Source organism: Salpingoeca rosetta, assembly GCF_000188695.1.
Source record: "Salpingoeca rosetta unplaced genomic scaffold supercont1.7, whole genome shotgun sequence".
NCBI classification, from domain to species: domain Eukaryota; class Choanoflagellata; order Craspedida; family Salpingoecidae; genus Salpingoeca; species Salpingoeca rosetta.
This window is the reverse complement of record NW_004754927.1, coordinates 166,964-189,463: the sequence shown is the minus strand read 5'-3', so window position 1 is coordinate 189,463 and position 22,500 is coordinate 166,964. Positions and strand designations below refer to the sequence as shown.

Below are 22,500 nucleotides of genomic sequence, written 5' to 3'. Positions count from 1 at the left end.
CAACGCCGCCACGTAAGCACTCTTTGGCTTACTGTCTATGCGCTGTCACATCACACAATACCACATCACATGCCACGCATGTGTCATCACACGCTCACTGACTTGTTGAACGCGTTGCGATTTGGCAGAAGTAAAACGACTCACAGGCGCGCCAAGAAGGCCAACTGACGTCAATGTTGCCTTGCATCATCGGTGGTCTGTCTGGCTGTTCAGACAAGATGTTCACTTTGTCGAAATTTAATAGAAAGCGTCCACCAATTACCCCAACCTTTACCCCCCGGTTCACGTCATGTCAGCGTTGTAGTAGGATCGTATTTGCCTCTTTCACAGATGTGGGCGCAGTTTGATGACGGGTTCACACCACAGCGCAAATCTGCAAACACGCGACGACTTGTTCTTTAATCATCTCTCTTTGAGCAAAGTTGTAAGACTCTTTCCCTCCGCCCACCTTCATCGTGCCGCCGCCCAAGTCAACCTTCGCTCACCCACGAGTTGTAGATCGAGTGAGGCGACGCGGTTTATCGTGGCCATCACCCTCCTCCGCTCACACGAATGCTTCGCATATGGGCGGTGGCCTGGGTGGCGATACTCGCCTGTTCAGCCAACGTTTGGGTCGATACCGCGGCCGCTCTGCCCACGTTGCCTCGTACAGCCGCGCCCAGCCACGACAGTCTTAACAGCCATGCCAACCACGCTCTTGAGCGTGATCATCCACCATCCCATTCAACGACAAACACAGGCGTGTTCACCCCACATACAGCGGGTACGCTCGTGCAGTATTCGGCCGAGCCCATACCCTTGGCAAATTGGTCACCCGTGTTGACTCCTGAGCCCACGAGAGCCAGCCACGGCAATGCTCCCACGACAACATCGATCCTCACCACTACAACCACGACAAGAACCAGCTCACAGATCATGCTTCCTGAAACGCAACCACCAAAAGGAAATGTACCAACGATCGCCACAACAACAACAGCCGCGATGGCAGCACCAGCAGCACCAACCAGCTCTCGGGACGTGACACGCGAGCCACCGCAGCCAACCAAAGGGAATGCGCCAACCACAACCACATCGACAACCACAACCACAACCACAACCACATCGACAACCACTACAACTACCACTACAACAACAACAACAACTACCACTACAACTATCACTGCAACAACAACCACCACAACCAGCTTTCAGGATGTGACACGCGAGCCACCGCAGCCAACCAAAGGGAATGCGCCAACCACAACTACAACTACATCGACAACAACCACAACCACAACCACATCGACAACCACTACAACTACCACTACAACTACCACTACAACTACCACTGCAACAACAACGACCACAACCAGCTTTCAGGGCGTGACACGCGAGCCACCGCAGCCAACCAAAGGGAATGCGCCAACCACAACTACCACCACAACTACCACTACAACTACCACTGCAACAACAACCACAACTACCACTACAAATACAACCGCCACAGCAACAACAACCGCCACCGCCACCACCACCACAGCAACAACAATAACAACAACAACACCCACTGTTGTCACAACTTCCACTTCATCCACGCTTGCAACTTCGACAGGCTTAGCGACGACGACGAGCGACATGTTTCGACCCTCAATAGCCTCAAACAAGGTCACGTCGAGTGCACCGCCCACAACCGCACCGCATACGCCATTCAAGCCAACGGATCCGGTCACAACACAGCCACCAAGAACCACTGCTCAACCGACTGACACAACGGCAACACCACAACCACCTGGCAATGATGGCGATGATGACGACGATGACAACGCACGTGTGGATGACGACGATGTTGCAGTGAACAAGCCAAACCGAGGAAGCCGCTTGTCGTCGACAGCCACGACCATCGTCATTGGGCTGGCTGCAGGCTCTGTCCTCATCGCAGTGGTCATCCTGACCCTCTTCAAGATGCGAAAGCGCCCACAAGGACACCACAGCTTCGACAACGATGTGAGTCATAGGATGTGCGTTGTACGAACGCTCATGTCGTGTAGTGCCCATGCGAGCGTGCGTGGTCTGTCTGCGGGTGCGTGATTGCGCGCGCGCGCGCGCGTGTGTGTATCATACATGCAACCACAGGGTCAAGAGCAAGTGCGCATTTCTTTGCCAATGCACGTGTACCGGCCACATGTACAAGTCGCCCGAGTGGTGTCCGAGCACACACGTCCCTGATCCATATCTCATCTCCTCTCCGAGTTGTTGGACAGACACTTGACTTTGTGCCTGCCTCGTCTTTGTAACTCACGCTTACAATCCCTGTGGGCATATCAGATGCTGGACCTTGATGACTTGAGCCACCTCTCGAACGATGACAAGTCTTCATTGTACGCAGACATCTCTCCTGGGACCAATAGCGCCAGTGATGCCGACGATATGGAGGGCATGCCACCCTTTGTTGCTGATGGCGCGTTTGAGGAATCGGCTTTTGTTGCCGCCGGTGGCGTGCCATTCATGCCCAACCCGCACCACGACGTCTTTGCGGTTGGTCGTGTGGCAGTGCTGTATTGTTTTCGTGTTGGTGTTCAGGAGATGCTTGCGTGTGATGCTTCGCTTGTCCTCCCTGTTTCTTTGTTGCTCACACACGCACACCATGGTACTAACTCTTTTCGCTTGCTCATTCAGGTATACATACACATGCGCGCACACACACACACACACTCACACACACATACACACTCACTCACACACACACACACACACACTGCACGCACGCACGCACGCACGCACGTAGGTACAGCATGACCAGCAAGCAAACCCAGAAATGATGGTGACCTCTGGGTCATGGCAACAGTTCAGTCAATCGTATGCGATGCAAGCGTCTAAACCCGACCACCCCAATGCCCCAACGCGCAACCCCTTCACCTCCGCCACTCCGCTGGAGCACCACCATCAATACAACCATCATGCAGTGCTCCAGCACCGCAGCATTGAAAGCGGCGTGTCTGGCGCGGCGTTCCCGCCACTTCTGGTGTCAGTGTGCTCTGGAGATGCGGTGACCGTGCAGGCACTGCTGCAACAAGGCGCCGATCCAAACGTGCGCACGCCAGATGGCATACCGGCCTTGCACATTGCAGTGTCTCTTCAAGCCACAGGCACTGCTCAGGCATTGCTGACCAATGGTGCCAACCCCAATCTACTGTCCTCTGAGGTGCGTCAAAACTGGACATTGTAGCATACGATGTCTTGCACAAACGGGAGGTCAGCATGTGTACGAGGCAATGCTCCTGACCCTCAAATGTTGGGCTGGCGCTTCGTTCCACCTTGTCCCTCACGCATGCGAACACACACACACACACACACACACACACACACACACACACACATGGTTGTTGTGGCAGGGCCACTCTCCATTCACGTTAGCAGTTGCGGGCGGCGACACGGGCATGGTATCTGTGCTGCTGCAGTACCAAGTCGACGTCAACGCGCCAGACGCACACGGCATGGCCCCACTTCTCATTGCGGCATCGCACGGCAACGAAGAGCTGGTGCAGCTGCTGCTTACACACCCGAGCATCGACCCCACCATCAAGGACACGCGAGGCATGACGGCACTTCACTGGGCGGTGTGTTGATGTTCGTGCGCTGTCGCCTTGACGTTGTTGCGCAGTGTATCTGAGTGTGAACGAGTTCTGACGCCGTGGAAATCGCGTTGCAACCACATCCCTGCCGCCATCAGCGCTCTTTCCTTGCCATTTCACGGCCAGTGCTGCGTACAGCAGCTCACAGTACATGCTTCGTGCGCCCGCTTGCGTATGTAACTACAGGCAGCCACAAATATGGCGCCCACCGTCCATACACTACTACAACGTTTCCCCAACATGTGCGACATGGTAAGGTGACAACTAGTGCCGGCGATGCTGTTTTGGTGTGGGTCGATGGTGCGACTAGACGTGTTTCATGTCACCCTCGTGATTTCATGGTTGGAGAGCTCGCTCTGGTGCGCTTCCCCACCACTGCGAGCAACGGCCTCACTTTACCTCTCCACCCTCGTCCACCTCCCTCGTAACGACCATCCCATCACCTTCCAGACCACGGCAGATGGCAACACCCTCTTGCACATATTGTGTCGGGAAGGACATGCAGAGGTATGAAGAGAGAGAGAGCTTTGTGCATTGTGCATTGTAACCTTTGGGCCAGCAATCTATGTTCGCTGCTTTGAAAACACGCATCCACATATGCACACATGCACGCTTGCAGCACGTTGGCGTTCTCCTCTGCACAGGCGCTTGAAACATTTATGGCTCACATTTCTTTGCACACGCTTCATCCACATTTCACACGGGCACACACGTGCAACGCATGTTTTCGTCACCGTAGTTGCTTGAGCAGGCGTTTGTCCATGCGCCCTCGCTGTATCTGCTAGTGGAAAGGGTGAACCTTTCCCAGCGCACCGCGCTGCAAGAGGCTGTGAACAGTGGTCACGATCTCTGTGCGCAAGTCCTGCAACGACACGAGAAACCAACGGTCTGTTGACAGCGTTGACATTGTGTGTGTGTGTGTGCGTGCGTATGTGCACCATTCTTCACATGCAGACAGCAAGAGGGCTGTGTTTGACAGTTGCTGGTGTTGCGAGCGTGTGTTTAGCGTTGGAGTGTTGACCATTGACCATTCATGATCACCGCCTCATCAATACTGCAATGCCTTGTACGGTACTACCGATTCAGTTGGAACAAGTCCAACGCTTCTCAGGTACATGTGTGTGTGTGTGCGTGTGCGTGCGTGTGTGCCTGCAGTGTATCTGCGCGTGTGCATGTGTATGGGCAAGTTCACTGCGATTGTTTTTCTTGCGTCTCATGTAACATGGCGCAGCTAACCTCGAACCTTTCACACGATCACTGTTGCTTCATCAGAAACGAACAAGCCCGCAACGAAGATTCGAGGAAACACAAAGGAAGAGCGCGATGTGCGTACAAAGTGCCACAGCCAGCAAATACTCATGTTTCACAACAGCCGTGCACACAACTCTCAAGGAAACACGTGTTGATGTACCTTGCAACCTGGCTGGTTCTCATTGCAAATGATGTGTGTGTGTGTGTGCATACATTGTCTATGTGCCTATGTGCTTGTGTGCTGTGTGTGCATACGACAGGAAGCGGCACGGCAGTGGCGGCGCGAGTACATGCGGCAGCGACGGCAGCGAGACAAGCTGGAAGAGGCCGCATTGCAGCAACGCGTAAGTATCGCAGCAGTTGTTGCAATATAATGACTCTTGGGTGCTTTGTCTGAGAAATGGCAATTGGAAGGTGGTGGTGTGTCTTGCCTTGATGTTGGATAGCCTTCCAATGACGCCTTGTGCTCACGCACACCCACACATTCACGGTCACACCACACTACCACCACACTACCACCACCACACTACACTGCCACTACCACCATCACACCACACTACCATCACCACCACGCCCACAACGCCAATAACGACTACTACCCACGCCATTGCCATGATGAACAGGTGAGCGAAGAGGAGGCGAAGAAGGGTGCCATTCAAGCGGAACTGCAGCGGCTTCGAGCGCAGGCGTCAGTGCTTCGCGACATGGTGGCCGAGGAGGGCAAATCGCCCATGTCAAACGACTCCACTTCCAGCAGAAGCAGCATCTCGCACAACACTGACATGTATGTTCTTCACTCGCAGCGTCATGAGCAGCAGGGCGATGGTGGTGACGGTCGCACTGGTGACATTGACAACGACAACAAGGACGGGTCCCCGTTTGTTTCTCAAGGGCATCGATACCAGCGGCAAGCACAATCCCACGAACATCAGCACCACCATCGTGAACATCGACAGCGACATCCTCAGTACCACCAGCATGACACGGTGCACCACCATCCAGAAGAGCTTTTGCCTGTCTCTTTGAAGGACGAGCATAATCCCCCCACACCAGCATTCTCCTCCATCAACACCGGCAGTTTTGGCAGGCACCCGTCCAATCCCTTTTCCTGACACGTGACATGTTTGCGTTGGTCCTGTTTGATGCTTACTTGCTTTCTTCACCTCCTGCTGTGCATTGCAGCCGCAGTGTTGCATGTGCTCTATTCTATGTTGTATCAATTCATCAAGCCACTTGCACCCTCTTCTAGCTCGGCCTCTGTTTTGTGTCATGAAATATATGATCGCATCCGTTCCCCCCTCTCTCTTTTCGTCTCATTAGAGTGTTGCCGCGCTGTTATGCGAACACAGTGGTGTTTTATTGTTGAGCGCGTTGTGCTGGCTGTCATTTCGCAACCCATATCCTACATTGCACCTGTGCATCTCTACCCATCACACTGCCATGTCGACCACAGCTGCTTTACTCGTTGTAAAGTGACATACAGGCTCATGCAAGACAACAGACTGTCTGTCGATCGCCAGCCAGGGTGCACGTGAGCACGAGAAGGAAGCCAGCAAGCACAAACTGCAAGCGTGTAGTACAAGGGAGTGCCAGTTGTGGCACGACAACCGAGACAGCGCAGCCCAACGGGTCACTGTGCACAAAAGTTCAGTCACTTGCGCGCAGAGGGAAAGTGTGTGGGACGATAGCCTTGCTGCTGCTGCTGCTGCTGTTGTTGTTGCTGCGGTGCAGGGGGCGGCGGTCCGCCGTGGCTGGCTGGATATGTGCGCTGTTGATGCGGCGGTGGCGGCGGGCGTGACCCGTACGCGCGAGAGGGCACATACTGGTCAGAGCGTGTGGCTCCGTAATCCGCATAGTCACGCTGGCGATCAGGGTACCTGCGGTATCCCTGCCCTGGCGGTTGTGGCTGGTACGGGGCTGCGTGCCTGTCGGGTCCACCGTACACAGCGCGTGGCGGGCGTGATCCGGCATGTGCCGGTGGGTACGACGGCCGGTACACCGAGCCCGGGGGTGGGGGACGCGAGCCCAGATATGGCTGGGTCAGCTGTGAGGGCGGACGGGTCGGGGCACGACCAGGCGCAGGGTACGTTCCGCGCCCGTGTGCATGCGCTGGTGGGCGGTACGGTGGCCTGTGTGACGGCGGCGGCAGTGCTGCTGCATACGGGTCGCGCTGATACGAGTCGTGGTGGGGGTATGGCGCGTGCTGCTGGGGACCGGTGGGCAGGAGCGGCGGTGCGTGGAAGGCAGCAGTGATCTGATTGCGGTAATGCACACCGGGGCGCGGGCCGGCAGGGAAGCCACCACCACCACCGCCAGGCGCCACCGCCAGCTGGAACTGGGAGGGCACGCGGGAGCGGCCATGCATCATTGGGGGACCGCCGTGGTAGCCACCACGAGGAACAGACACGAAGCGGGGGAAGTTGATCGTGTCCAGGTTGTCCAGCACAGGGGTCGGGAGGGTGCAGGCTGGCAGGATGCGTGACTGGTGCTTGCAGGGCGCTGGGAAGTAGTATTGCGACATGGCCGTGCGATTGGTGAACGCCTTGAGAAGATACACACTGTCCGTGTTTTTCCCCTTAAATTCGGGCGGGGTGTACAAGACGCCGAGCCCAACGGAGAGCTGAGAATAGCGAACAAACCCAGATATGCCTGTCTGTGAGACATCCCTGATCTCTTCTGCACCCTGTGGAAGGCTTGTCTTGTAAGCTTCAGCTGCTGCAGCATCAGTCGCATTCACGACCACATTGCCCGACTGTTGTTGTTGTTGTTGTTGTTGTTGTTGTTGTTGTTGTTGTTGTTGTTGTTGTTGTTGTTGTTGTTGTTGTTGCTGTGCAGCTTCGAGTTTCCTCTTCAGTTCATCTGCGCGCTCGTAATCGCCCATGAGCTCGGCCTGCAGCTGCTCCGCCGCCAGCGCGTTCTGTTCCGCCTCAGAGAGCAGTGGTGTGCCCGCCTGTTCAGCCGTGGCAGCCTCACCTGGCGACTGCTTGTTCTCTTCCTGCTCTTTCTGCTGCTGCTGGTGCTCGCGGGCATCATTGTCGTCACCACTAAAGTCAGGGTCGAGAGGCACAACCTGCAGTGCAAGCGGGTGGCGCTGAAGGAGACACAAATAAAGAGAGGGCAGGAGGTAGAGAAGGGTGGATGTGAGCGGAGCACAACACAACACAACACAACACAACACAACAGAAAGAGAGAGAGAGAGAGAGAGAGAGAGAGAGAGAGAGAGAGAGAGAGAGAGAGAGAGAGAGAGAGAGAGAGAGAGAGAGAGAGAGAGAGGCACCAAGGACAAAGATGGGCTTCGTCTGCAGGCAAGTACGCAGTCTAATATGCTAACGCGCGTGCAGATGCGTTTTATGTGCGAGCGCATGAGTTAGTGCACCTGTGCAGCCACACCTGGTGCACGTGAAGGAGGTTGACACCGCGTGCATTTCGCCGCCGTTCCTCTTCCGTGAGCGTCGACTCCAGCGGTGCAATTGCCGTCAGCAGGCGCGTCTCCTGGTGGCGCAGCGGGGGCACATGAGGTTGGAGTCATTCGAGCGGTTGGAGCGGCAGCGTACACAACACATCATCATCAGTGCTCCGACAGAAGTGCAGCAAACCGCAGTCAAGCGAGCTTGCGCGCACGAAAACAGGAAAACACACGCTCACACAAGTATGTAGCAAGAATCGAGCCAGCAAAGCAAGCAGATTTACGCGCTACTTTGCAGACAACATGCATGCAGCGGCAACCGACGTCGATAAAGGGGAGGAGGGCCACGGCCTGCCAGGCAAACCGGGCACCGTCAAAGTCGAGTTCAAACTCGCGTGGATAAAAGTCTGCAATGGGACTCTTGGGGTCCCTGGTAGGCATTGGTGGCGGTGGCGTACAAGAGGTGTGAGGGAAGGAGTTGGAGGGAGAGAGGGAGGCAAAGGGAGGGGGGGGGGGAGGGAGACAAGGGAGAGGTTGCCACGCACAAATGCACACACGCACATGCACGATCACACTCACAGCATGAGGTTCCTGTATGCTTGGGGAAGGGCGTGCGAGGACGCGGGCGGGAAGACGGCCATCAGCTGCTGGAACGGCGTGAAGGGCGACCCACCATCAAAGCGAATCGACATCCCCTGAAACGATGCGACCAGCACCACACACACACTATCGGCATGAGCACAGGCGTGTGCGTGTTGGGCCGATGAAGGGCACGTTACTGGAACGTAACCACAATCTGAGGCGCATGTGCACGAAGACTCACGGCAACGTCGACAAAATCCTGCGCGAAAGGAGCGTAATGGTATGGGTAAAACCAGTTCCACGACGGACAGCCCTGATGCACAGGACACAGCAAGGAATGACGATGCGGACGTACAAACAGGGAGCAGACGCGCACGCGTAAAACATGTGAGTTCGATCGTTGTCGTGGCAATGGACGTTGTTGTTGTGGTTGTTTTTGTTGTTGTTGATGATGGTGATGATGGTGATGACGATAATGATCCTGTGTCACACCACCGGAACCACGCGCGCGTACCTCGTAGTAGTACTTCATGACCCAGCACAGGCCCTCCACATATGCGCGCGCCACGTCGCGGGGCTGCACGCTGTCGCCAAACTTGAGCTTGTAGTACCGCTCGTGGTAGCCGTGCAGGCCAAGATTCACCTGCACCAGATATGGAAGGCAGAAGGTCGACGTGTGCAGGCAGATGTGAGAGGGCAGACGCAGCAGTATGTGTGTGTATGTGTGTGTGTGTGTGTGTGTGTGTGTGTGCGTGCGGAGACGCCATGCAGAGGTTGAGGCAAGTGGATATGACAGCATGATGAGCAAATGTGATCGAAACTGACTTGCTCCTCGTGCTGCTCCACGCGTTTGTCATTCATATTCCGCAGGCGCTCTTTCACAGCCGCCTTCAACGCCTGACCACGCAATCACAATCGTGTGTGTGTGTGTGTGTGTGTGTGTGTGTGTGTGTGTGTGTGTGTGTGTGCGTGTGTGTGAAATGGTCAGTCAGGGTGTCAGAGGAAAAAAAGAAGCAAAACAACTGCATGAAATGAGTAAAGGGCTGTAATCACGAAGCAAAGGCAACAAAGCAGACATGAAACACGTGCACAACGAACGTCGCGGGCTGCGCTGCCATCGTCATCCTCGTCTTCTTCGTCTTCGTCGTCATCGTCTTCGTCCTCGACCTCTGGATGAGTGATGACCAGGTACCTGTTTGGCTCTTCCCCCTCAGACCGGTGGCCTGCAGCAAAGACATACACGTGTACAAAAGAACGATGTGAGTTGCTACATGCATTGAGGAGCCGACCAAGCAATCGAAAACCAGTGTTCACACCTGCCACACGCACACACACTACAGCAGGGTCCCTGCGCACCTAGACCAAGCTCCTCGCTGTAGGCGTGTGCGAGCGCGCGTTCAAACGAGCGAAGGGACTTGAGGTCCATCTTTGCCTTCCTTGGATGGGCATCAGCAAACTCCCTGATGCGATCGAGCAGACGAAGACGATTGGCACTTCTCTCGTCCACATCCGGCCGCAGCACGCGAACACCACCCGGCCCACGGTTCTTGATGCTGATGCGCCATGGCAGACACGCCGTGGGAGGGGTTTGGAAACAACAGAGGGAGGAGAAGGGACAAGTACACAGGTAAGAAGTCATCATCGTCGTTAATGTTGGTGTTGTTGTTGTGAGTAAATTGTGGGAGCAACAGGCAACGTTTAAAGCAGACACCAGCGTGCGAAACGAAAAGAGCATCAACGGTACCGAAAGTGCTCGGAGGAGAGGTGATGGATGGAGGAAAGATCAGTGACTCTTTGCTGCATGTGTGGGCGCTTCTGCGGGGGCTGCAAGTGAGCGTGCGTCGACGGCGGTGGGGTAGGAAGAGATAGGGAGTGCCAAGGAGAGGTAAAAGTGGCGTGAGAGTGCGTTTGGCATGGGCTAAAGCGATGCACATAGCGGGGGCATGTGCGTGTGCGTGTGTGCGTGCGTGTGTATGTGTGTTTGCGTGTGTGTGCGTGGATGCATGCTCAATCAGGTGCACTTTCAGTCATGTGTGTGGGTGTGGTGGCATGCGTGCTACGTGCGCACCTCCGAGTCGCCTATGGGCAGCTGTGGCGGGCTGAGAGCGCAATCCAGGATCAACTGCCACAGCAACAACAACAGTGTACAGAGGGTGAGCAGTGCAAGACGTGGAAGAAAACCAGCCACACACGTGGTGTGTGTGTGCGTGTGTGTAAACGTGTTAAGATATGCTACGCTATTGTGTCTTTGCATGTGCGTGTGCGTGTGTGTACGTGTGGATGCATGCCGCATTACCCTTGTATGGCCAGCATTAAGAGAGCAAACAGGAGTGGTGGCACACGGACCTGCAGATGTTCGCGCGTTGTCTTCTTGTTGGTGATGTCGACATCCTTTTGTTTTCGCCGCTGCTCCTTGAACTGCAAAGACACATGCGCGCGGGACAGAATGACAAGAACACCAGCTGAGTAAGCAAAGCAACAACACAGCAACCCAAACAACCCAAACAACAGCTCAGCAGCCAACTCCCCCCTAAATGGAGCACATGTACACATTTGGCTCACCCGTCGATCGCTGAGGATCTTGTTCTCGACCTCTGCCAGGCCATGCAGCAGCAGCTGCACCCGTTCAAGGTTCACCTGATGGTGGTGGTGATGATGATGATGATGATGGAGTGAACATGGAGAGGAGCAAGGGCGGTGATGGTGGTGGCGGTATTGATAATGGTGGTGGTTGACCTCGTGTTTTGCACGTGTCTCATGCGCTACATCTGCTGTTGCGGTGTGTGCAAACTGCAATGCGAGAAGCACGTCTGTATTGACACACCTCTGATGATTGCGTCAGGTATCCGCCAAACGCCGGAAAATCTTTCCGATACAGATCAAGAATGGTCTGCAAAAGTCACATGCAAGGAATGTGAGTGAGTGAGTGGGCGAGTGAGTGAGTGTGTGAGTGAGTGAGTGAGTATGTGAGTGAGTGAGTGGTGAGTGAGTGAGTGGTGAGTGAGTGAGTGAGTGAGTGAGTGAGTGAGTGAGTGTGTGTGTGTGGTGGGATGCGGCGACACAATGCATTGTACAATGCGAGCATGTGCAATGTTGTGCTTCCGTTCATGTGCAACGAAGCATGCGTACACAGTGATCAACAAGCATAGACACCATCGGTGTCAGTAGCAACGACATACATCAATGGCGCCCTCGTTGATCTTCAAGGATGGGAGGTGGGGCAGAAAGTCATTCCCGACGAAACAGCACTGATGACGAAACGCAGAACAACGACTCAATGAGACCGGTGTGTCATCACAGGTGTGTTGTCATCTGCAAACCCCCACGCACACGCACACGCACACGCACACGCACAGGCACACGCAAGGCATACGCACGCACACACACACACACACACACACACACACACACACACACACTGTCGCACGCAGTGCTTACGATCGCACCATAAAGACAAAGTCGTCGATGACGCGTTCGAGGTCAAATCCGCCGGCAGCGGAGAAATCTGCCACCCGCATCTCCTTCTCCAGATACTCTCGCAGCACATTCACCTGCAGGAACTGCACACACACACACACACACACACACACACACACACACACACACACACACAGGTATTGTCATAGTGAGCAGGCTGGCGATATCACGTTGCGTGCGTATCCGCATTGTCACTGATACGATTATGCGGGGGAACACGTGGGTGCGCTGTGGGCATGTGTGCGTGTACGCGTGTGTCGTGTGGGAGTGTGCAATCAACCTGAAAGGGGCGGGAGTAAACGCCGTTGGAATCCGCTGCATTTTCTGCCCCGTTCTCTTCAGCCTTCACCCGCGACAGCAGAGTAGGGCAGCACAATTTGGCATCAGAAAGAGGGGGCACCGAGCAAAGCAACCAGGGCACACACACACACACACACACACACACACACACACACACACACACACACACACGTACGTACACACACACACACACACACACACACGTACGTACATATACACACACGCGACACAATCCAGATGCATACACGACGTACAGCAAGGGCTGCCATTGCCTTCTCCTGTGCAGACTTTTCGCGGTTGCGCGGCGTGACCTCCTCACGAAGAATGGTGAAATGCGGCTCATGTGTCGCCAGCGCGAGCAGAATTAAATCTGCATCCAATCCGTGAATCACGTGGCTGCAGGGATGATGTGGATCGGGAGGGACCGACGTGTGTGTGTGTGTGTGTGTGTGTGTGTGTTTTGCGTGAGCATGCGTGCCATCAAATAAAGGGCGCCGAAGCAGGTGCATGTGTAACCCCAATCAGAAGCAGAAGCAGAGGCAGAAGCAGGAACAATGCGTGAACAAACAAACAAAGCGAAATAATTCCCCACATCACCTGGTGTTCGCGTCGTATTCTGGGTGTGCGCGCTGTCTGCGAATGAAATCCATGATCTTGTGCTCGCCCTCACCGGGTACAGTTGCATCAGACAAGATCACCTGAACCGTCGTGCCGCGGGCGTGTGTGTAAGTGTGTGTGTGTGTAAGTGTGTGTGTGTGTGTGTAAGTGTGTGTGTGTGTGTGTGTGTGTGTGTGTGTGTGTGTGTGTGTGTGTGTGTGTGTGTGTGTGTGTGTGTGTGTGTGTGGCGTTTGGAGGAGTGAGCGAGCGGGTGAACGAGCCAGGGTGAGTTAAAACGCAAGCGGGTGCGTGAGCTTGAATCGGTACGTCTGTCCCTGCATCCTCACCCTGCACACGCATGCTCGCTGCACACTGTGCGGCACACCTCCATCACACGGACCTTGATGCCTGTCCATCCTGGATCGGAGGACACCTTCTCATGGATGAAGCACCGCAGGTACTCTGCAGCAGCAAATAACGCGTCATGTGCACAATCCAGCGAACAGCAAGCGGTTAAGGCGAGAGGGTGTGCGTGCATGTCGCGTGTGTGCGCGCGCGCGTGTGATGTTGCTCTTCCTGTACGTGATGTTGCTCTTCCTGTGCGTGATGTTGTTGCTTTTCCTGTGTGTGTGCTGCATTGACGTTGCGGCATGGCTTGTACTCTGCTTGTGTACATGGTTTGCATGCGACAAGAATACGCACCTGCAAGCTTGTCCATAAACGGCGTGCCCGGCGTGATGACGTTTGAGTCGAACGTCCTGTTGGCAGAAGGTTTGATCGCAATCAGTCACGTTTCGGGGAGGGAACGCGCTTTGAAGCACGCACGACCAATACTTGTTGGATCACATCACAGTACAGTACGACACAGCGGCATCATGGCGCAACGGTGGAAAGAACAACGCGGACGCACTGTTTCGGCTCGGAGACATCCTTGCCAGCCTCCTTCCATTCGCTGATGATGGCCTGTGTTGCCTGCTCCTGCAGCTCTCGCTCCTGCACGATGAACAACGCAGCGAAGGATACAGACGCCGCACATGTGAGATGGGGCGTCGGCTCTCACGCCGCATCAAGTTGGTAAACGGCAGGGAAGCACACAAACACATGCAGGCACATGCGCACGCATCAACACGTACACAGACACAGACACAGACACAGACACACACACACACACACACACACACACAGAGATACAGACACCCCCACCACCCACCACACACCCCCACCACAACACAGCATTAAGGCACACCTTGGCTGATTTGAAGCGACGGGATCGCTGCTGGTTCATCTTGGCGCGCGGAGCAACACCTGCGTGGCATGTGATGTGAGCACGCGCGAACAACTGGGCACAACACATGAGCGTACAACCCAAGGCACGCATGCAACGATATTCAGGGCCTTGCGACCCGCTCACTCACCGTCAATGGCCATGAACAGCAACTTGCGTGGCCTGACACACGCCACCACGCGGTCAAGGTACTGGCATTGTGTGACATCAATGAGGGCGGGGACGGTGATGGGAGGCATAACGACGTTGCATGAGCAGTGCGGAGTAGCGTGTTGCGTGCAGAGACGAGAAAGTCAGGGCCGTGATGGATGTGCAAGCAACAGGCGCATCTACGTTCCACGAAAGAAGGCTGTCCAAACAAGCAGGCAAAGCGAGCCATGCACACACGCATACGCACAATCACACATCAAGGATGTACCTCAAGAACGGCGACGAACATGTCATCTTCTGTCTCTGGGGCGGGCCGATCCTCGGGATGAGACGCAGGATGGATGATGCCGTTCATATCCAGGTAGAGGTTGTCAAACTCTCGCTTGTTTGGGTTCGGTTGCGAGATGTCCACTGGGACATACTCGCCACCAATGTTCTGGCAGGGACAACGCACAACAGCGACAACAACAACAACGGTGAGGTCCTCGATCCACTCAAATATCGCTGTAGCATCCCCCTCCCACTTTGACGCGTGTGTGGGTTCGCACAAGTTCAGATGCGCCAAGGGCAACAATCATCTTTGGCCATCAGCGCTCACTGACCTGCGGCCGATCCTCCACAACATCCTTGACACACTTGGGGTATTTGCGGCTGAGCCACCGATAAAAGGATGGCACTCCCTGGTAACACAAACCAATCGATAGTAGGGACAGTACGACGAGTGCACGAGCCATGAGCGAGGGATCGAACCGTGTGAGGGTCAGCAGGACAACCGGCCAGTGCATCGGATGGATGGACACACCAGGAACAAGAACAGCAATCAGCAGCACAGCGATCGCACGCACCATCTTGGTCGTTCGCGGTTCGCAAAAGAGTCGCAAAATAGGGGGAGTCACGACACCACAAAATGCAGCAGATGGGTGCGCTCGTTTTTTTTTGTTGTGTGTGGGTTGTGTGCGGTTGTGCGGTTGTGTTGTGTGCGGTTGTGCTGTTTGACATGCTCTGTTGTCTGGCTGGTATATATTTGGTTTGTTCTGATAAGGTCATCAACAGTCATCAACAGTCATCGCATGGAAAGCGCTCCTAGCACACGTGCAACGCATGCAGAGGCAAGGACAGGGAAGAAGCCAAAACCGACAGGAGGAACAAGTGATATCACAATGACAGTATCTTTGGTCAAACGAACAGCTCCCATACACACCACACTACTCGAAACCAAACACAACACCAACACAAAGCCAAAAACATAAATGAAACACAGCAACACACCAGACGACATCAAAGCCAAAGCCAAACTACATCAGGAATACAATATGCGAGCGAGTGTCCAAAGGGCATGCACTCAACCCAACAGCATGGCTGCATGGTCAACTGAACACCCACAATCAAGCAAACAACCCGTCGGGGCTATGGCGGCTGAGAGAGAGAAACAAACAAACACACACACACACACACACACACACACACACACACACACACACACACACACACATACACAGGCACTCCCACATTCGCCCACACGTTGCTAATCACTCGGGCGGCGATCGCTTTGGCTGCTTTGGAGATGGTTCACCCGCACCCTCATGGCCATGCTGGCCAACACCACCAACACCACCAGCACCCCCAACACCCCCAACACCGCGACCACGACGGCCACGGCCACGGCCACGGCCACTCAGGCCACCGCCCCCGCGCAGCCGAGAGGCATCACCGACAGCTGGCGATGCGCCGTGCACCATCCGCACCACCCCCGGGCCATGGGTGGGCACGGGGGGCACAAACAGGTGCGAGAGCTGGTTGCTTGCCGCTGTCGTCGTCGCCAACGCCGCGGGGGTGGTGGTCGCGGTGGCGGCGGCGGTCGCAGCGGTGACGAGGGGAATGGCGCTGGCCGTGGCGGCGGCGGCGGCGGCGGTGATAAGCGGAGTAGTGGTGGCAGTGGTGGCGGGCCGTTGGGGCTGTGGGCGTGCACGCGACCTGCCTGCGGAAGGCGGTGTGGGGGTCTTGATGCCGCCGCCGCCGATGGGCCTGCCGGAAGCGCGCAGCACAGCCTTCACCGCCATTGGGTCACTGATGCTGTGCACCAATCGCGGCATTTGGCTGCGCACCCGCTGCATCACCGCTATCCACATTTGCCGCAGGTCGTGATACTGCCGCAGCAAAGCACCGTCCTGATCCCCGCTGCCATTGGGGCTGCCGCTCGTACCCGTTGTCAGCGCTCGCGTTATTGCATCCGCACCCGCGCTAGTCAAGGAGGCAGCTGCTGTCACAGCGGCGTGGTGGTGCTGGTGGTGGTGATGATGGTGGTGATGCTGATGCGGTTGATGGGGTGCGTGGTGGTGCTGGTGGTGGTGAGAGTGGGTAGAGTGCAGAGAAACAGCAGCGGCAGCAGCTGCTGTTGCTGCTGACTCCTGCGGCTCAACAACCAGCCCGCTTCGATCGCGGTTCTCGTCCTCCCACGAGAAACCGTCAATCGAAGGGTTCTGCACGCTCGCCACCCACTTCTTGATCCACTCAAAATTGTGCGCCTTGTTGAGACCGCGCTCCGGGGTGACGCGGCCCGCGGGCTTGGTGCGGGACCCCCGCCGCCCTTTGCCCGGCCGACTGGCAGACCCGAGCCGCCGCAGCGCTGCAGGCGACGGCCGCTGTGGCTGCTGCAGTTGCTGCTGCAGTTGCTGCTGTTGTTGCAGTTGCTGGTATTGCAGTGGCTGTGGCTGCTGCTGCTGTTGCTGCTGTTGTTGCAGTGGCTGGTGGTGGTGGTGGTGAATGTGGTGGTGTGCGTGGTGGGGTGCGGTACCTGCGTGTGCTGCTTGCGATGCGGCACCAGTGGGCGAGTAGAGTGGGATGGGCTGTGCAACAACACCACCGGCAACACCTCCAATACCGCCAGCGCTTCGCCCCATGGAGCGACGACGGCGCCGCGACGCCGGCGTTAGCCCACGAGCAGCCAGCGACCGCAGGTGAGCCCGCTGCTGTTGCAGTTGTTGTGGCTGTTGCCGTGTCAGCAGTTGTGGTGCCTGTTGCAGTTTCGCTTGTTGGTGTTGTTCCAGTTCCCGCTGGCGCTGCTGTTCTCGCAGCTGCTCAAGTTCCCACTGGCGATACTGTTCACGCAGCTGTTCCAGTTGCTGGCGCCTGTGGACGTGCACTTGGTGCGGGGAGCGCGCCTCGCCCGGTGTCGGCGGCTCAGGGATGAGCGACGCGTTGTGGTCGAGGCGAGCAGCGAGCGCATGTGCGTGGGTTGGTGACTGTGGCGGCGGCGTGACATCCGACGGGTGGCGGGACAGCACGGCCTGCAGCATCTGTGCAAACCCAGTTGGACGCCCATCAGAGGCATGGTCAAGCAACCGCTGCTGTAGTTGCTGGTGCTGCTGGTGCTGTTGCTGCTGCTGCACATTTTCAAGATGCCACAGGTTCCGCCGAGCTTGCTGCCGTTGTGGGGATGCCTCAGGCGGTGCTCCCCCGACAAAGTGACCAAACAACTGCGTTTGTGCCTGTGAGGATTGCAGTGCTGGATGTTGTTGTTGTTGCTGCTGCTGCTGCTGCTGCTGCTGCTGCTGCTGTTGTTGTTGTTGTTGTTGTTGTTGTTGTTGTTGCTGTTGCTGCTGCTGCTGCTGCTGTTGTTGTTGTTGTTGTTGTTGTTGTTGTTGTTGTTGTTGTTGTTGTTGTTGTTGTTGCTTCTCCTCCCCCTCCCCCTCTTCTTCTTGCTGGTGCTGGTGCTGCTGTTGTTGTTGTGCGCTCAGTTTTGAAAGGGCATCTTGCACGTGGCGATGATATGCCTGCGCGCCTTGTTGTAGCGGATATGGCACAAAGGGTTGGCCCGGCTGCTGGCGGTGGAACGGCAGGAGAAATGGAGGCGCAGGCATATCTTGCGGCAGCATGCCGCCCACGAAGAGGCCGTTGACCGCCGGAAACGCGGCAGGCGTCTGCAACATGTGGCCCATCGCCTGGCGCGCGTGCTGCTGCTGTTGCAGTTGTTGTTGCAGCTGCTGTTGCAATTGTTGCTGCAATTGTTGCTGCTGCAGCAGCAGCTGCTGTTGTTGTTGTTGTTGTTGCTGCTGCTGCTGTTGTTGTTGTTGCTGCTGCTGCTGTTGTTGTTGTTGCAGGACGGGTGGTGCCATGGGGTTGACTGACGCGCCAGCCGAAGCAGACGCAGGTATTGCTTGGAGTGTTGCAGCAGCCGCCGTTGCTGCTGCTGGTGAGACGAGGGGCGAGGCTTGCTGCATGGCCAGTTGCTGCCCCAGCATCAGGTTGCCATCACCACCTGGTGCCGGCGACACGTTGGCTGCGGGGCCGCCGGCCTGCTGGCCAGTCTCTGCTGCAGTTGCCGCCGCAGTTGTGGCAGCCACGGCCGTTGTCGTCGTGGGCGCTGCAACCCCGTTGTTGGCGCTGGTGGTGTTGTTCCCTTGCTGGGGAGACCACATGGGGGCCAGCACCCACGCATACGGCGCTGTTGCACTCAGCAGCATCTGTATGTCGGCTGGAGTCGGCGGTGCTGGGGCTGTTGTCAGCATATTTGGGTCGAGCGTCCACCACCACGGCATGCCTGCTTGTGGTGACAGTGGTGCTGCCTGCGGGTACATACCGGGCCCTAACAGCGTTTCACCGGGTCCCTGCTGCTGCTGCTGCTGCTGCTGTTGTTGTTGTTGTTGTTGTTGTTGTTGTTGTTGTTGTTGTTGTTGTTGTTGTTGTTGTTGTTGTTGTTGTTGTTGTTGTTGTTGTGCCTGCGTGTTGCCGCCACCGCCGCTGGTTGCGGTCCAGCCCGCTGCGGCGCTGCGCTGCACCTCGTGGTCAGCGAGAGCCGCCACGTTCCTCATCTCGCTCTCCACGTCATCATCCGCTTCCTCTTCCAGCAGCGCTGGGTGCTTCGGGCCATGTTTGACGTCTGGCTGCCCTGCCGTTGCTGCCATCACCTGCTGCTCCTTTGCTACCTCCTCCGTCGCACCGCCATGGGCGCTCCCCGCTTTCTCGTGGCTGCCGCTGTTGCCGCCACCATTGGCGACTGTAGCTCTTTCCTCACCTTCAGCAGCAGCACGCCCAGCATTGCCATCCTCGTGCTCATTTTCACGCCCGTTTTCGTCATCATCATCACCACCACCACCACCATCATCATCATCATCACCATCATCATCATCACCATCATCATCATCGTTATCGTCGTTGTTGGTGGCGCAGTCGCCTGTGTCATGACCAGCATCACCCACTCCTCTGTTACAACCACCGCCCTCAGTTTGCTCTCCGTTGTGATTGCGTTGGTTGTCTCTGCGGTCATCGTCACCGCCACCGGCATTGCCCTCCTGTCCCTCCTGTCCCTCCTCCGTCTTGACTGACTCCTCGTGGTGCGGCGTGACACCCCCTTCCTCGCCATCGCTGTGCCCGGCCGTCATTGTGCTGTGCACGACCGCAATCATAGCAGGCGCAACAGAAATGCCCTGCCTCGAAGTGTTGGTTGCAGCGGTTGCTCTGACGCCAGGGACCGTGGTGGCTGGTAGCAGCTGCTGTGTGGCTGCCGTGCGTGCCGATGATGGTGGTTCCCTCACCGCACACTCGAGAGCAACAGGAAACGTCTGGGCCATGCCACAGCCAGGCGCCGCACACGCTCACGGCACAAAAAAAAAAAACGCCTCGCAGATGTCGCGGTGAAGGCAGCGTGTCTGCGTATGCGTCTGCGTCGGTACGCTCGTTTGTATGCGTGCGTGGGGTGGCACTGAGCCAAGCTGGTGAAATTCAAAGCACAGCAGGGGCGCAGCGTGATATGAGGGCGAGATGAATACCACGTGCTTGCGTAGACCGCGGTCGTGATGGGCAAGGACGTGTGGCAAGTATGAGAGGAGATGAGAGGCGATCAGAGGAAGCAACAAAACAAAACCGCCAGGACTGTGGCTTACGGCAGCATTTGGGTTGCCGGTTGGTACCTGAGGTGTTGAATTCTCTTGGGAGCAGTGGGTCGCAATGCGAAGATGAGTACCAAACACGTCGACTCTTGAGCGAGACCGGTCTTTCCTGCTGGTGGATCGACCAAAAAACTTATGTGAGAAGAGAGCGTGTGTGTGTGTGTGATCTCGGGCAGGGATGCCCAAAGGTGGGGGGAGGGGGGATGGCTGTCTGTTGGGCCAGGCATCGACAAGGCGCAAGCATTGACCGAGCTCTGCCATCGACAAGAGGCAGTCGTGCAGAAAAAGGGGCAGCTGTCGACAAGAGGCAACACTTGAGCACCCGCACACACATGGCTTTCGATATTTGCGTCACCGCTTACATTTGTCACCGCTTACAGTTGCACACAGAACACACGCAGTCGTGACCACCGGAGATGACAGACCTTGGCTGAGTGTTGGAAGATGAAGAAGTAAATGGGGAATTCCTCACCAAAAGAGGGGAACGGCGGCCTGTTGACGTAACGTAACCCGTTGTTCGTGGGGAAGCGGTGACAGCAACTGTGAAACACCTACCATCACAAGCAAGGGAACACAGGGCAGAAGACCAATGATGATGAGGGCTCGCGACTGTCGCCGTGCAACGTTGCACCAGGGCACCAAAGGGAGCAGGATGACAAAACCACGTTCCTGCCTCTTTCCCTCCTTCATTCCTTTCTTTGTACCACAAGCGTGAGCAAAACGCAGGGCGTGTGTTCGTGTGTGCGTCGTCCTAGCGGCCGATGTTCGTGTGTGTGTTGCTGTGAATGCGTATGCGTGATGTGCGTGATGTGAGTGCGTGTACGTGTGTGCGTGCTCACCAACACGTACCCCCTTGTCCTTGTTGCTTGCGTCGCCTTGCTTGTCGGCTTGCTTGCCTGAAGATTGACAGGTGGCTTGCTCTCTGTGATCGATCGAGTGCTGGGCACATCGCAGGCGCGAAAATTACCGGCTGTTTTAAACAATTTTCGGTTACTGCGCAACACCAGAAGCGCCGAGAGCAACAGCACTGACGACGACAACAAGCGAGACCAACAACAACGATGACGACGCGAGTGTTTGTGGTGGTGGCGCTGGCTGCGCTTGTGTGCAGTGCCGCTGCGTTCTCGGACCCAAACGAGGAGAAGCCTGCTGGCGGCGACCTTCCCAAGGATGGCAAGGTCAGTGGTTGCGTGCGCGCGCGCGCGTGTGTGTCGTGTGTGTGTGGGTGTGGGTGTGTGAGTTGCCTGCTTCGTGCGTTGGGTGTTCGCTGGCGAGCTGAGCTGGTTGCCGTGTATGCATGGTCCTCCCTTTCGCCACTGTGTCGTTGCTTGCTTCTGCCCCACCAGCCAAGTAGCAATCGAATCGCTGGCTGGTTTCATTCTGCCTGCGCACGTTGCCCGTGTGTGGCAGTTTTGATAACCGTGTGTCGCATGCACAACGTCTTCATAGCTTCGCGTTGGTATCCTGAAGCGTGTCCCTGACAGTGAATGCCCTCGCAAGTCTGCCAGTGGCGACAAGCTCAGCATGCACGTGAGTCGACCCCTGATCCATTCGCTGGGCATGCTCTCACCTGTGCCTTGTTCTTGACGTGAGTGTTGCAGAAGCACGCGTAAATCGCACACACACACAGAAGACACAGAAGACACGCACACACAGAACACACGCACACACAGAAGACACAGAACACACACACACACACACAGAACACACGCACACACACACACACACAGAACACACGCACACACAGAAGACACAGAACACACACACACACACACAGAAGACACGCACACACACACACACACACACACACACACACACACAAGAAGAACACACATAGAACTCACATAACGATGGCTCACATACTGCGCATTACATGAACCCCGTTGACGCAGTTTCGTTATTCTGCCCTTGCATTCGCCACATGTGTTTATCCACCCCTTAGTGCACTAGTTG

General features: G+C 56.2%; 6 protein-coding genes across 6 annotated transcripts in view; 4 read left to right on the top strand and 2 right to left on the bottom strand.

Moving 5' to 3' along the window:
• Positions 1 to 288, top strand: part of PTSG_03074 (uncharacterized protein) — a gene marked incomplete at its 5' end in the record, with an annotated part of 942 nt that extends 654 nt beyond the window's left edge. Inside the window, 2 exons of the mRNA XM_004995608.1 lie at positions 1 to 12; positions 129 to 288. The exon at positions 1 to 12 is cut by the window's left edge and continues 41 nt beyond it. Coding sequence (XP_004995665.1) covers positions 1 to 12; positions 129 to 168 — 52 coding nt within the window. The 3' untranslated portion in view covers positions 169 to 288. The remainder of the gene's footprint in view (positions 13 to 128) is intronic.
• Positions 289 to 1,614: 1,326 nt separating this feature from the next.
• Positions 1,615 to 3,700, top strand: PTSG_03073 (uncharacterized protein; the record flags this gene model as incomplete). Its single annotated transcript, XM_004995607.1, has 4 exons — positions 1,615 to 1,983; positions 2,305 to 2,514; positions 2,765 to 3,181; positions 3,372 to 3,700. 4 exons carry the CDS (start codon positions 1,615 to 1,617, stop codon positions 3,603 to 3,605), a joined length of 1,230 nt encoding a protein of 409 aa, XP_004995664.1. The 3' UTR covers positions 3,606 to 3,700.
• A 970-nt stretch (positions 3,701 to 4,670) lies between these two features.
• On the top strand, positions 4,671 to 5,888 carry PTSG_03072 (uncharacterized protein; the record flags this gene model as incomplete). The annotated part of the gene is made up of 5 exons (XM_004995606.1): positions 4,671 to 4,722; positions 4,884 to 4,936; positions 5,123 to 5,206; positions 5,486 to 5,733; positions 5,795 to 5,888. 5 exons carry the CDS (start codon positions 4,671 to 4,673, stop codon positions 5,886 to 5,888), a joined length of 531 nt encoding a protein of 176 aa, XP_004995663.1.
• Positions 5,889 to 6,201: 313 nt separating this feature from the next.
• On the bottom strand, positions 6,202 to 15,507 carry PTSG_11962 (uncharacterized protein; the record flags this gene model as incomplete). The annotated part of the gene is made up of 25 exons (XM_004995605.1): positions 6,202 to 7,953; positions 8,253 to 8,354; positions 8,593 to 8,698; positions 8,848 to 8,963; positions 9,092 to 9,163; positions 9,365 to 9,493; positions 9,676 to 9,747; positions 9,949 to 10,073; positions 10,207 to 10,403; positions 10,595 to 10,674; positions 10,919 to 10,972; positions 11,197 to 11,268; positions 11,413 to 11,487; positions 11,675 to 11,740; positions 12,030 to 12,098; positions 12,297 to 12,410; positions 12,858 to 13,023; positions 13,225 to 13,325; positions 13,625 to 13,686; positions 13,927 to 13,982; positions 14,394 to 14,529; positions 14,640 to 14,700; positions 14,928 to 15,095; positions 15,262 to 15,339; positions 15,376 to 15,507. The coding sequence occupies 25 exons, from the start codon at positions 15,505 to 15,507 to the stop codon at positions 6,514 to 6,516; spliced, it is 3,849 nt and encodes a 1,282-aa protein (XP_004995662.1). The 3' UTR covers positions 6,202 to 6,513.
• A 681-nt stretch (positions 15,508 to 16,188) lies between these two features.
• Positions 16,189 to 21,499, bottom strand: PTSG_03069 (uncharacterized protein; the record flags this gene model as incomplete). The annotated part of the gene is made up of 4 exons (XM_004995604.1): positions 21,397 to 21,499; positions 20,973 to 21,098; positions 20,569 to 20,659; positions 16,189 to 20,370 (listed from the first exon to the last, which is right to left on the bottom strand). The coding sequence occupies exon 4, from the start codon at positions 20,227 to 20,229 to the stop codon at positions 16,189 to 16,191; it is 4,041 nt and encodes a 1,346-aa protein (XP_004995661.1). The 5' UTR covers positions 20,230 to 20,370; positions 20,569 to 20,659; positions 20,973 to 21,098; positions 21,397 to 21,499.
• Positions 21,500 to 21,541: 42 nt separating this feature from the next.
• PTSG_03068 (FK506-binding protein) overlaps positions 21,542 to 22,500 on the top strand; it is a 2,071-nt gene continuing 1,112 nt past the window's right edge. Inside the window, exons 1-2 of the mRNA XM_004995603.1 lie at positions 21,542 to 21,725; positions 21,997 to 22,077. Of these exons, the coding sequence (XP_004995660.1) occupies positions 21,609 to 21,725; positions 21,997 to 22,077 (198 nt within the window). The 5' untranslated portion in view covers positions 21,542 to 21,608. The remainder of the gene's footprint in view (positions 21,726 to 21,996; positions 22,078 to 22,500) is intronic.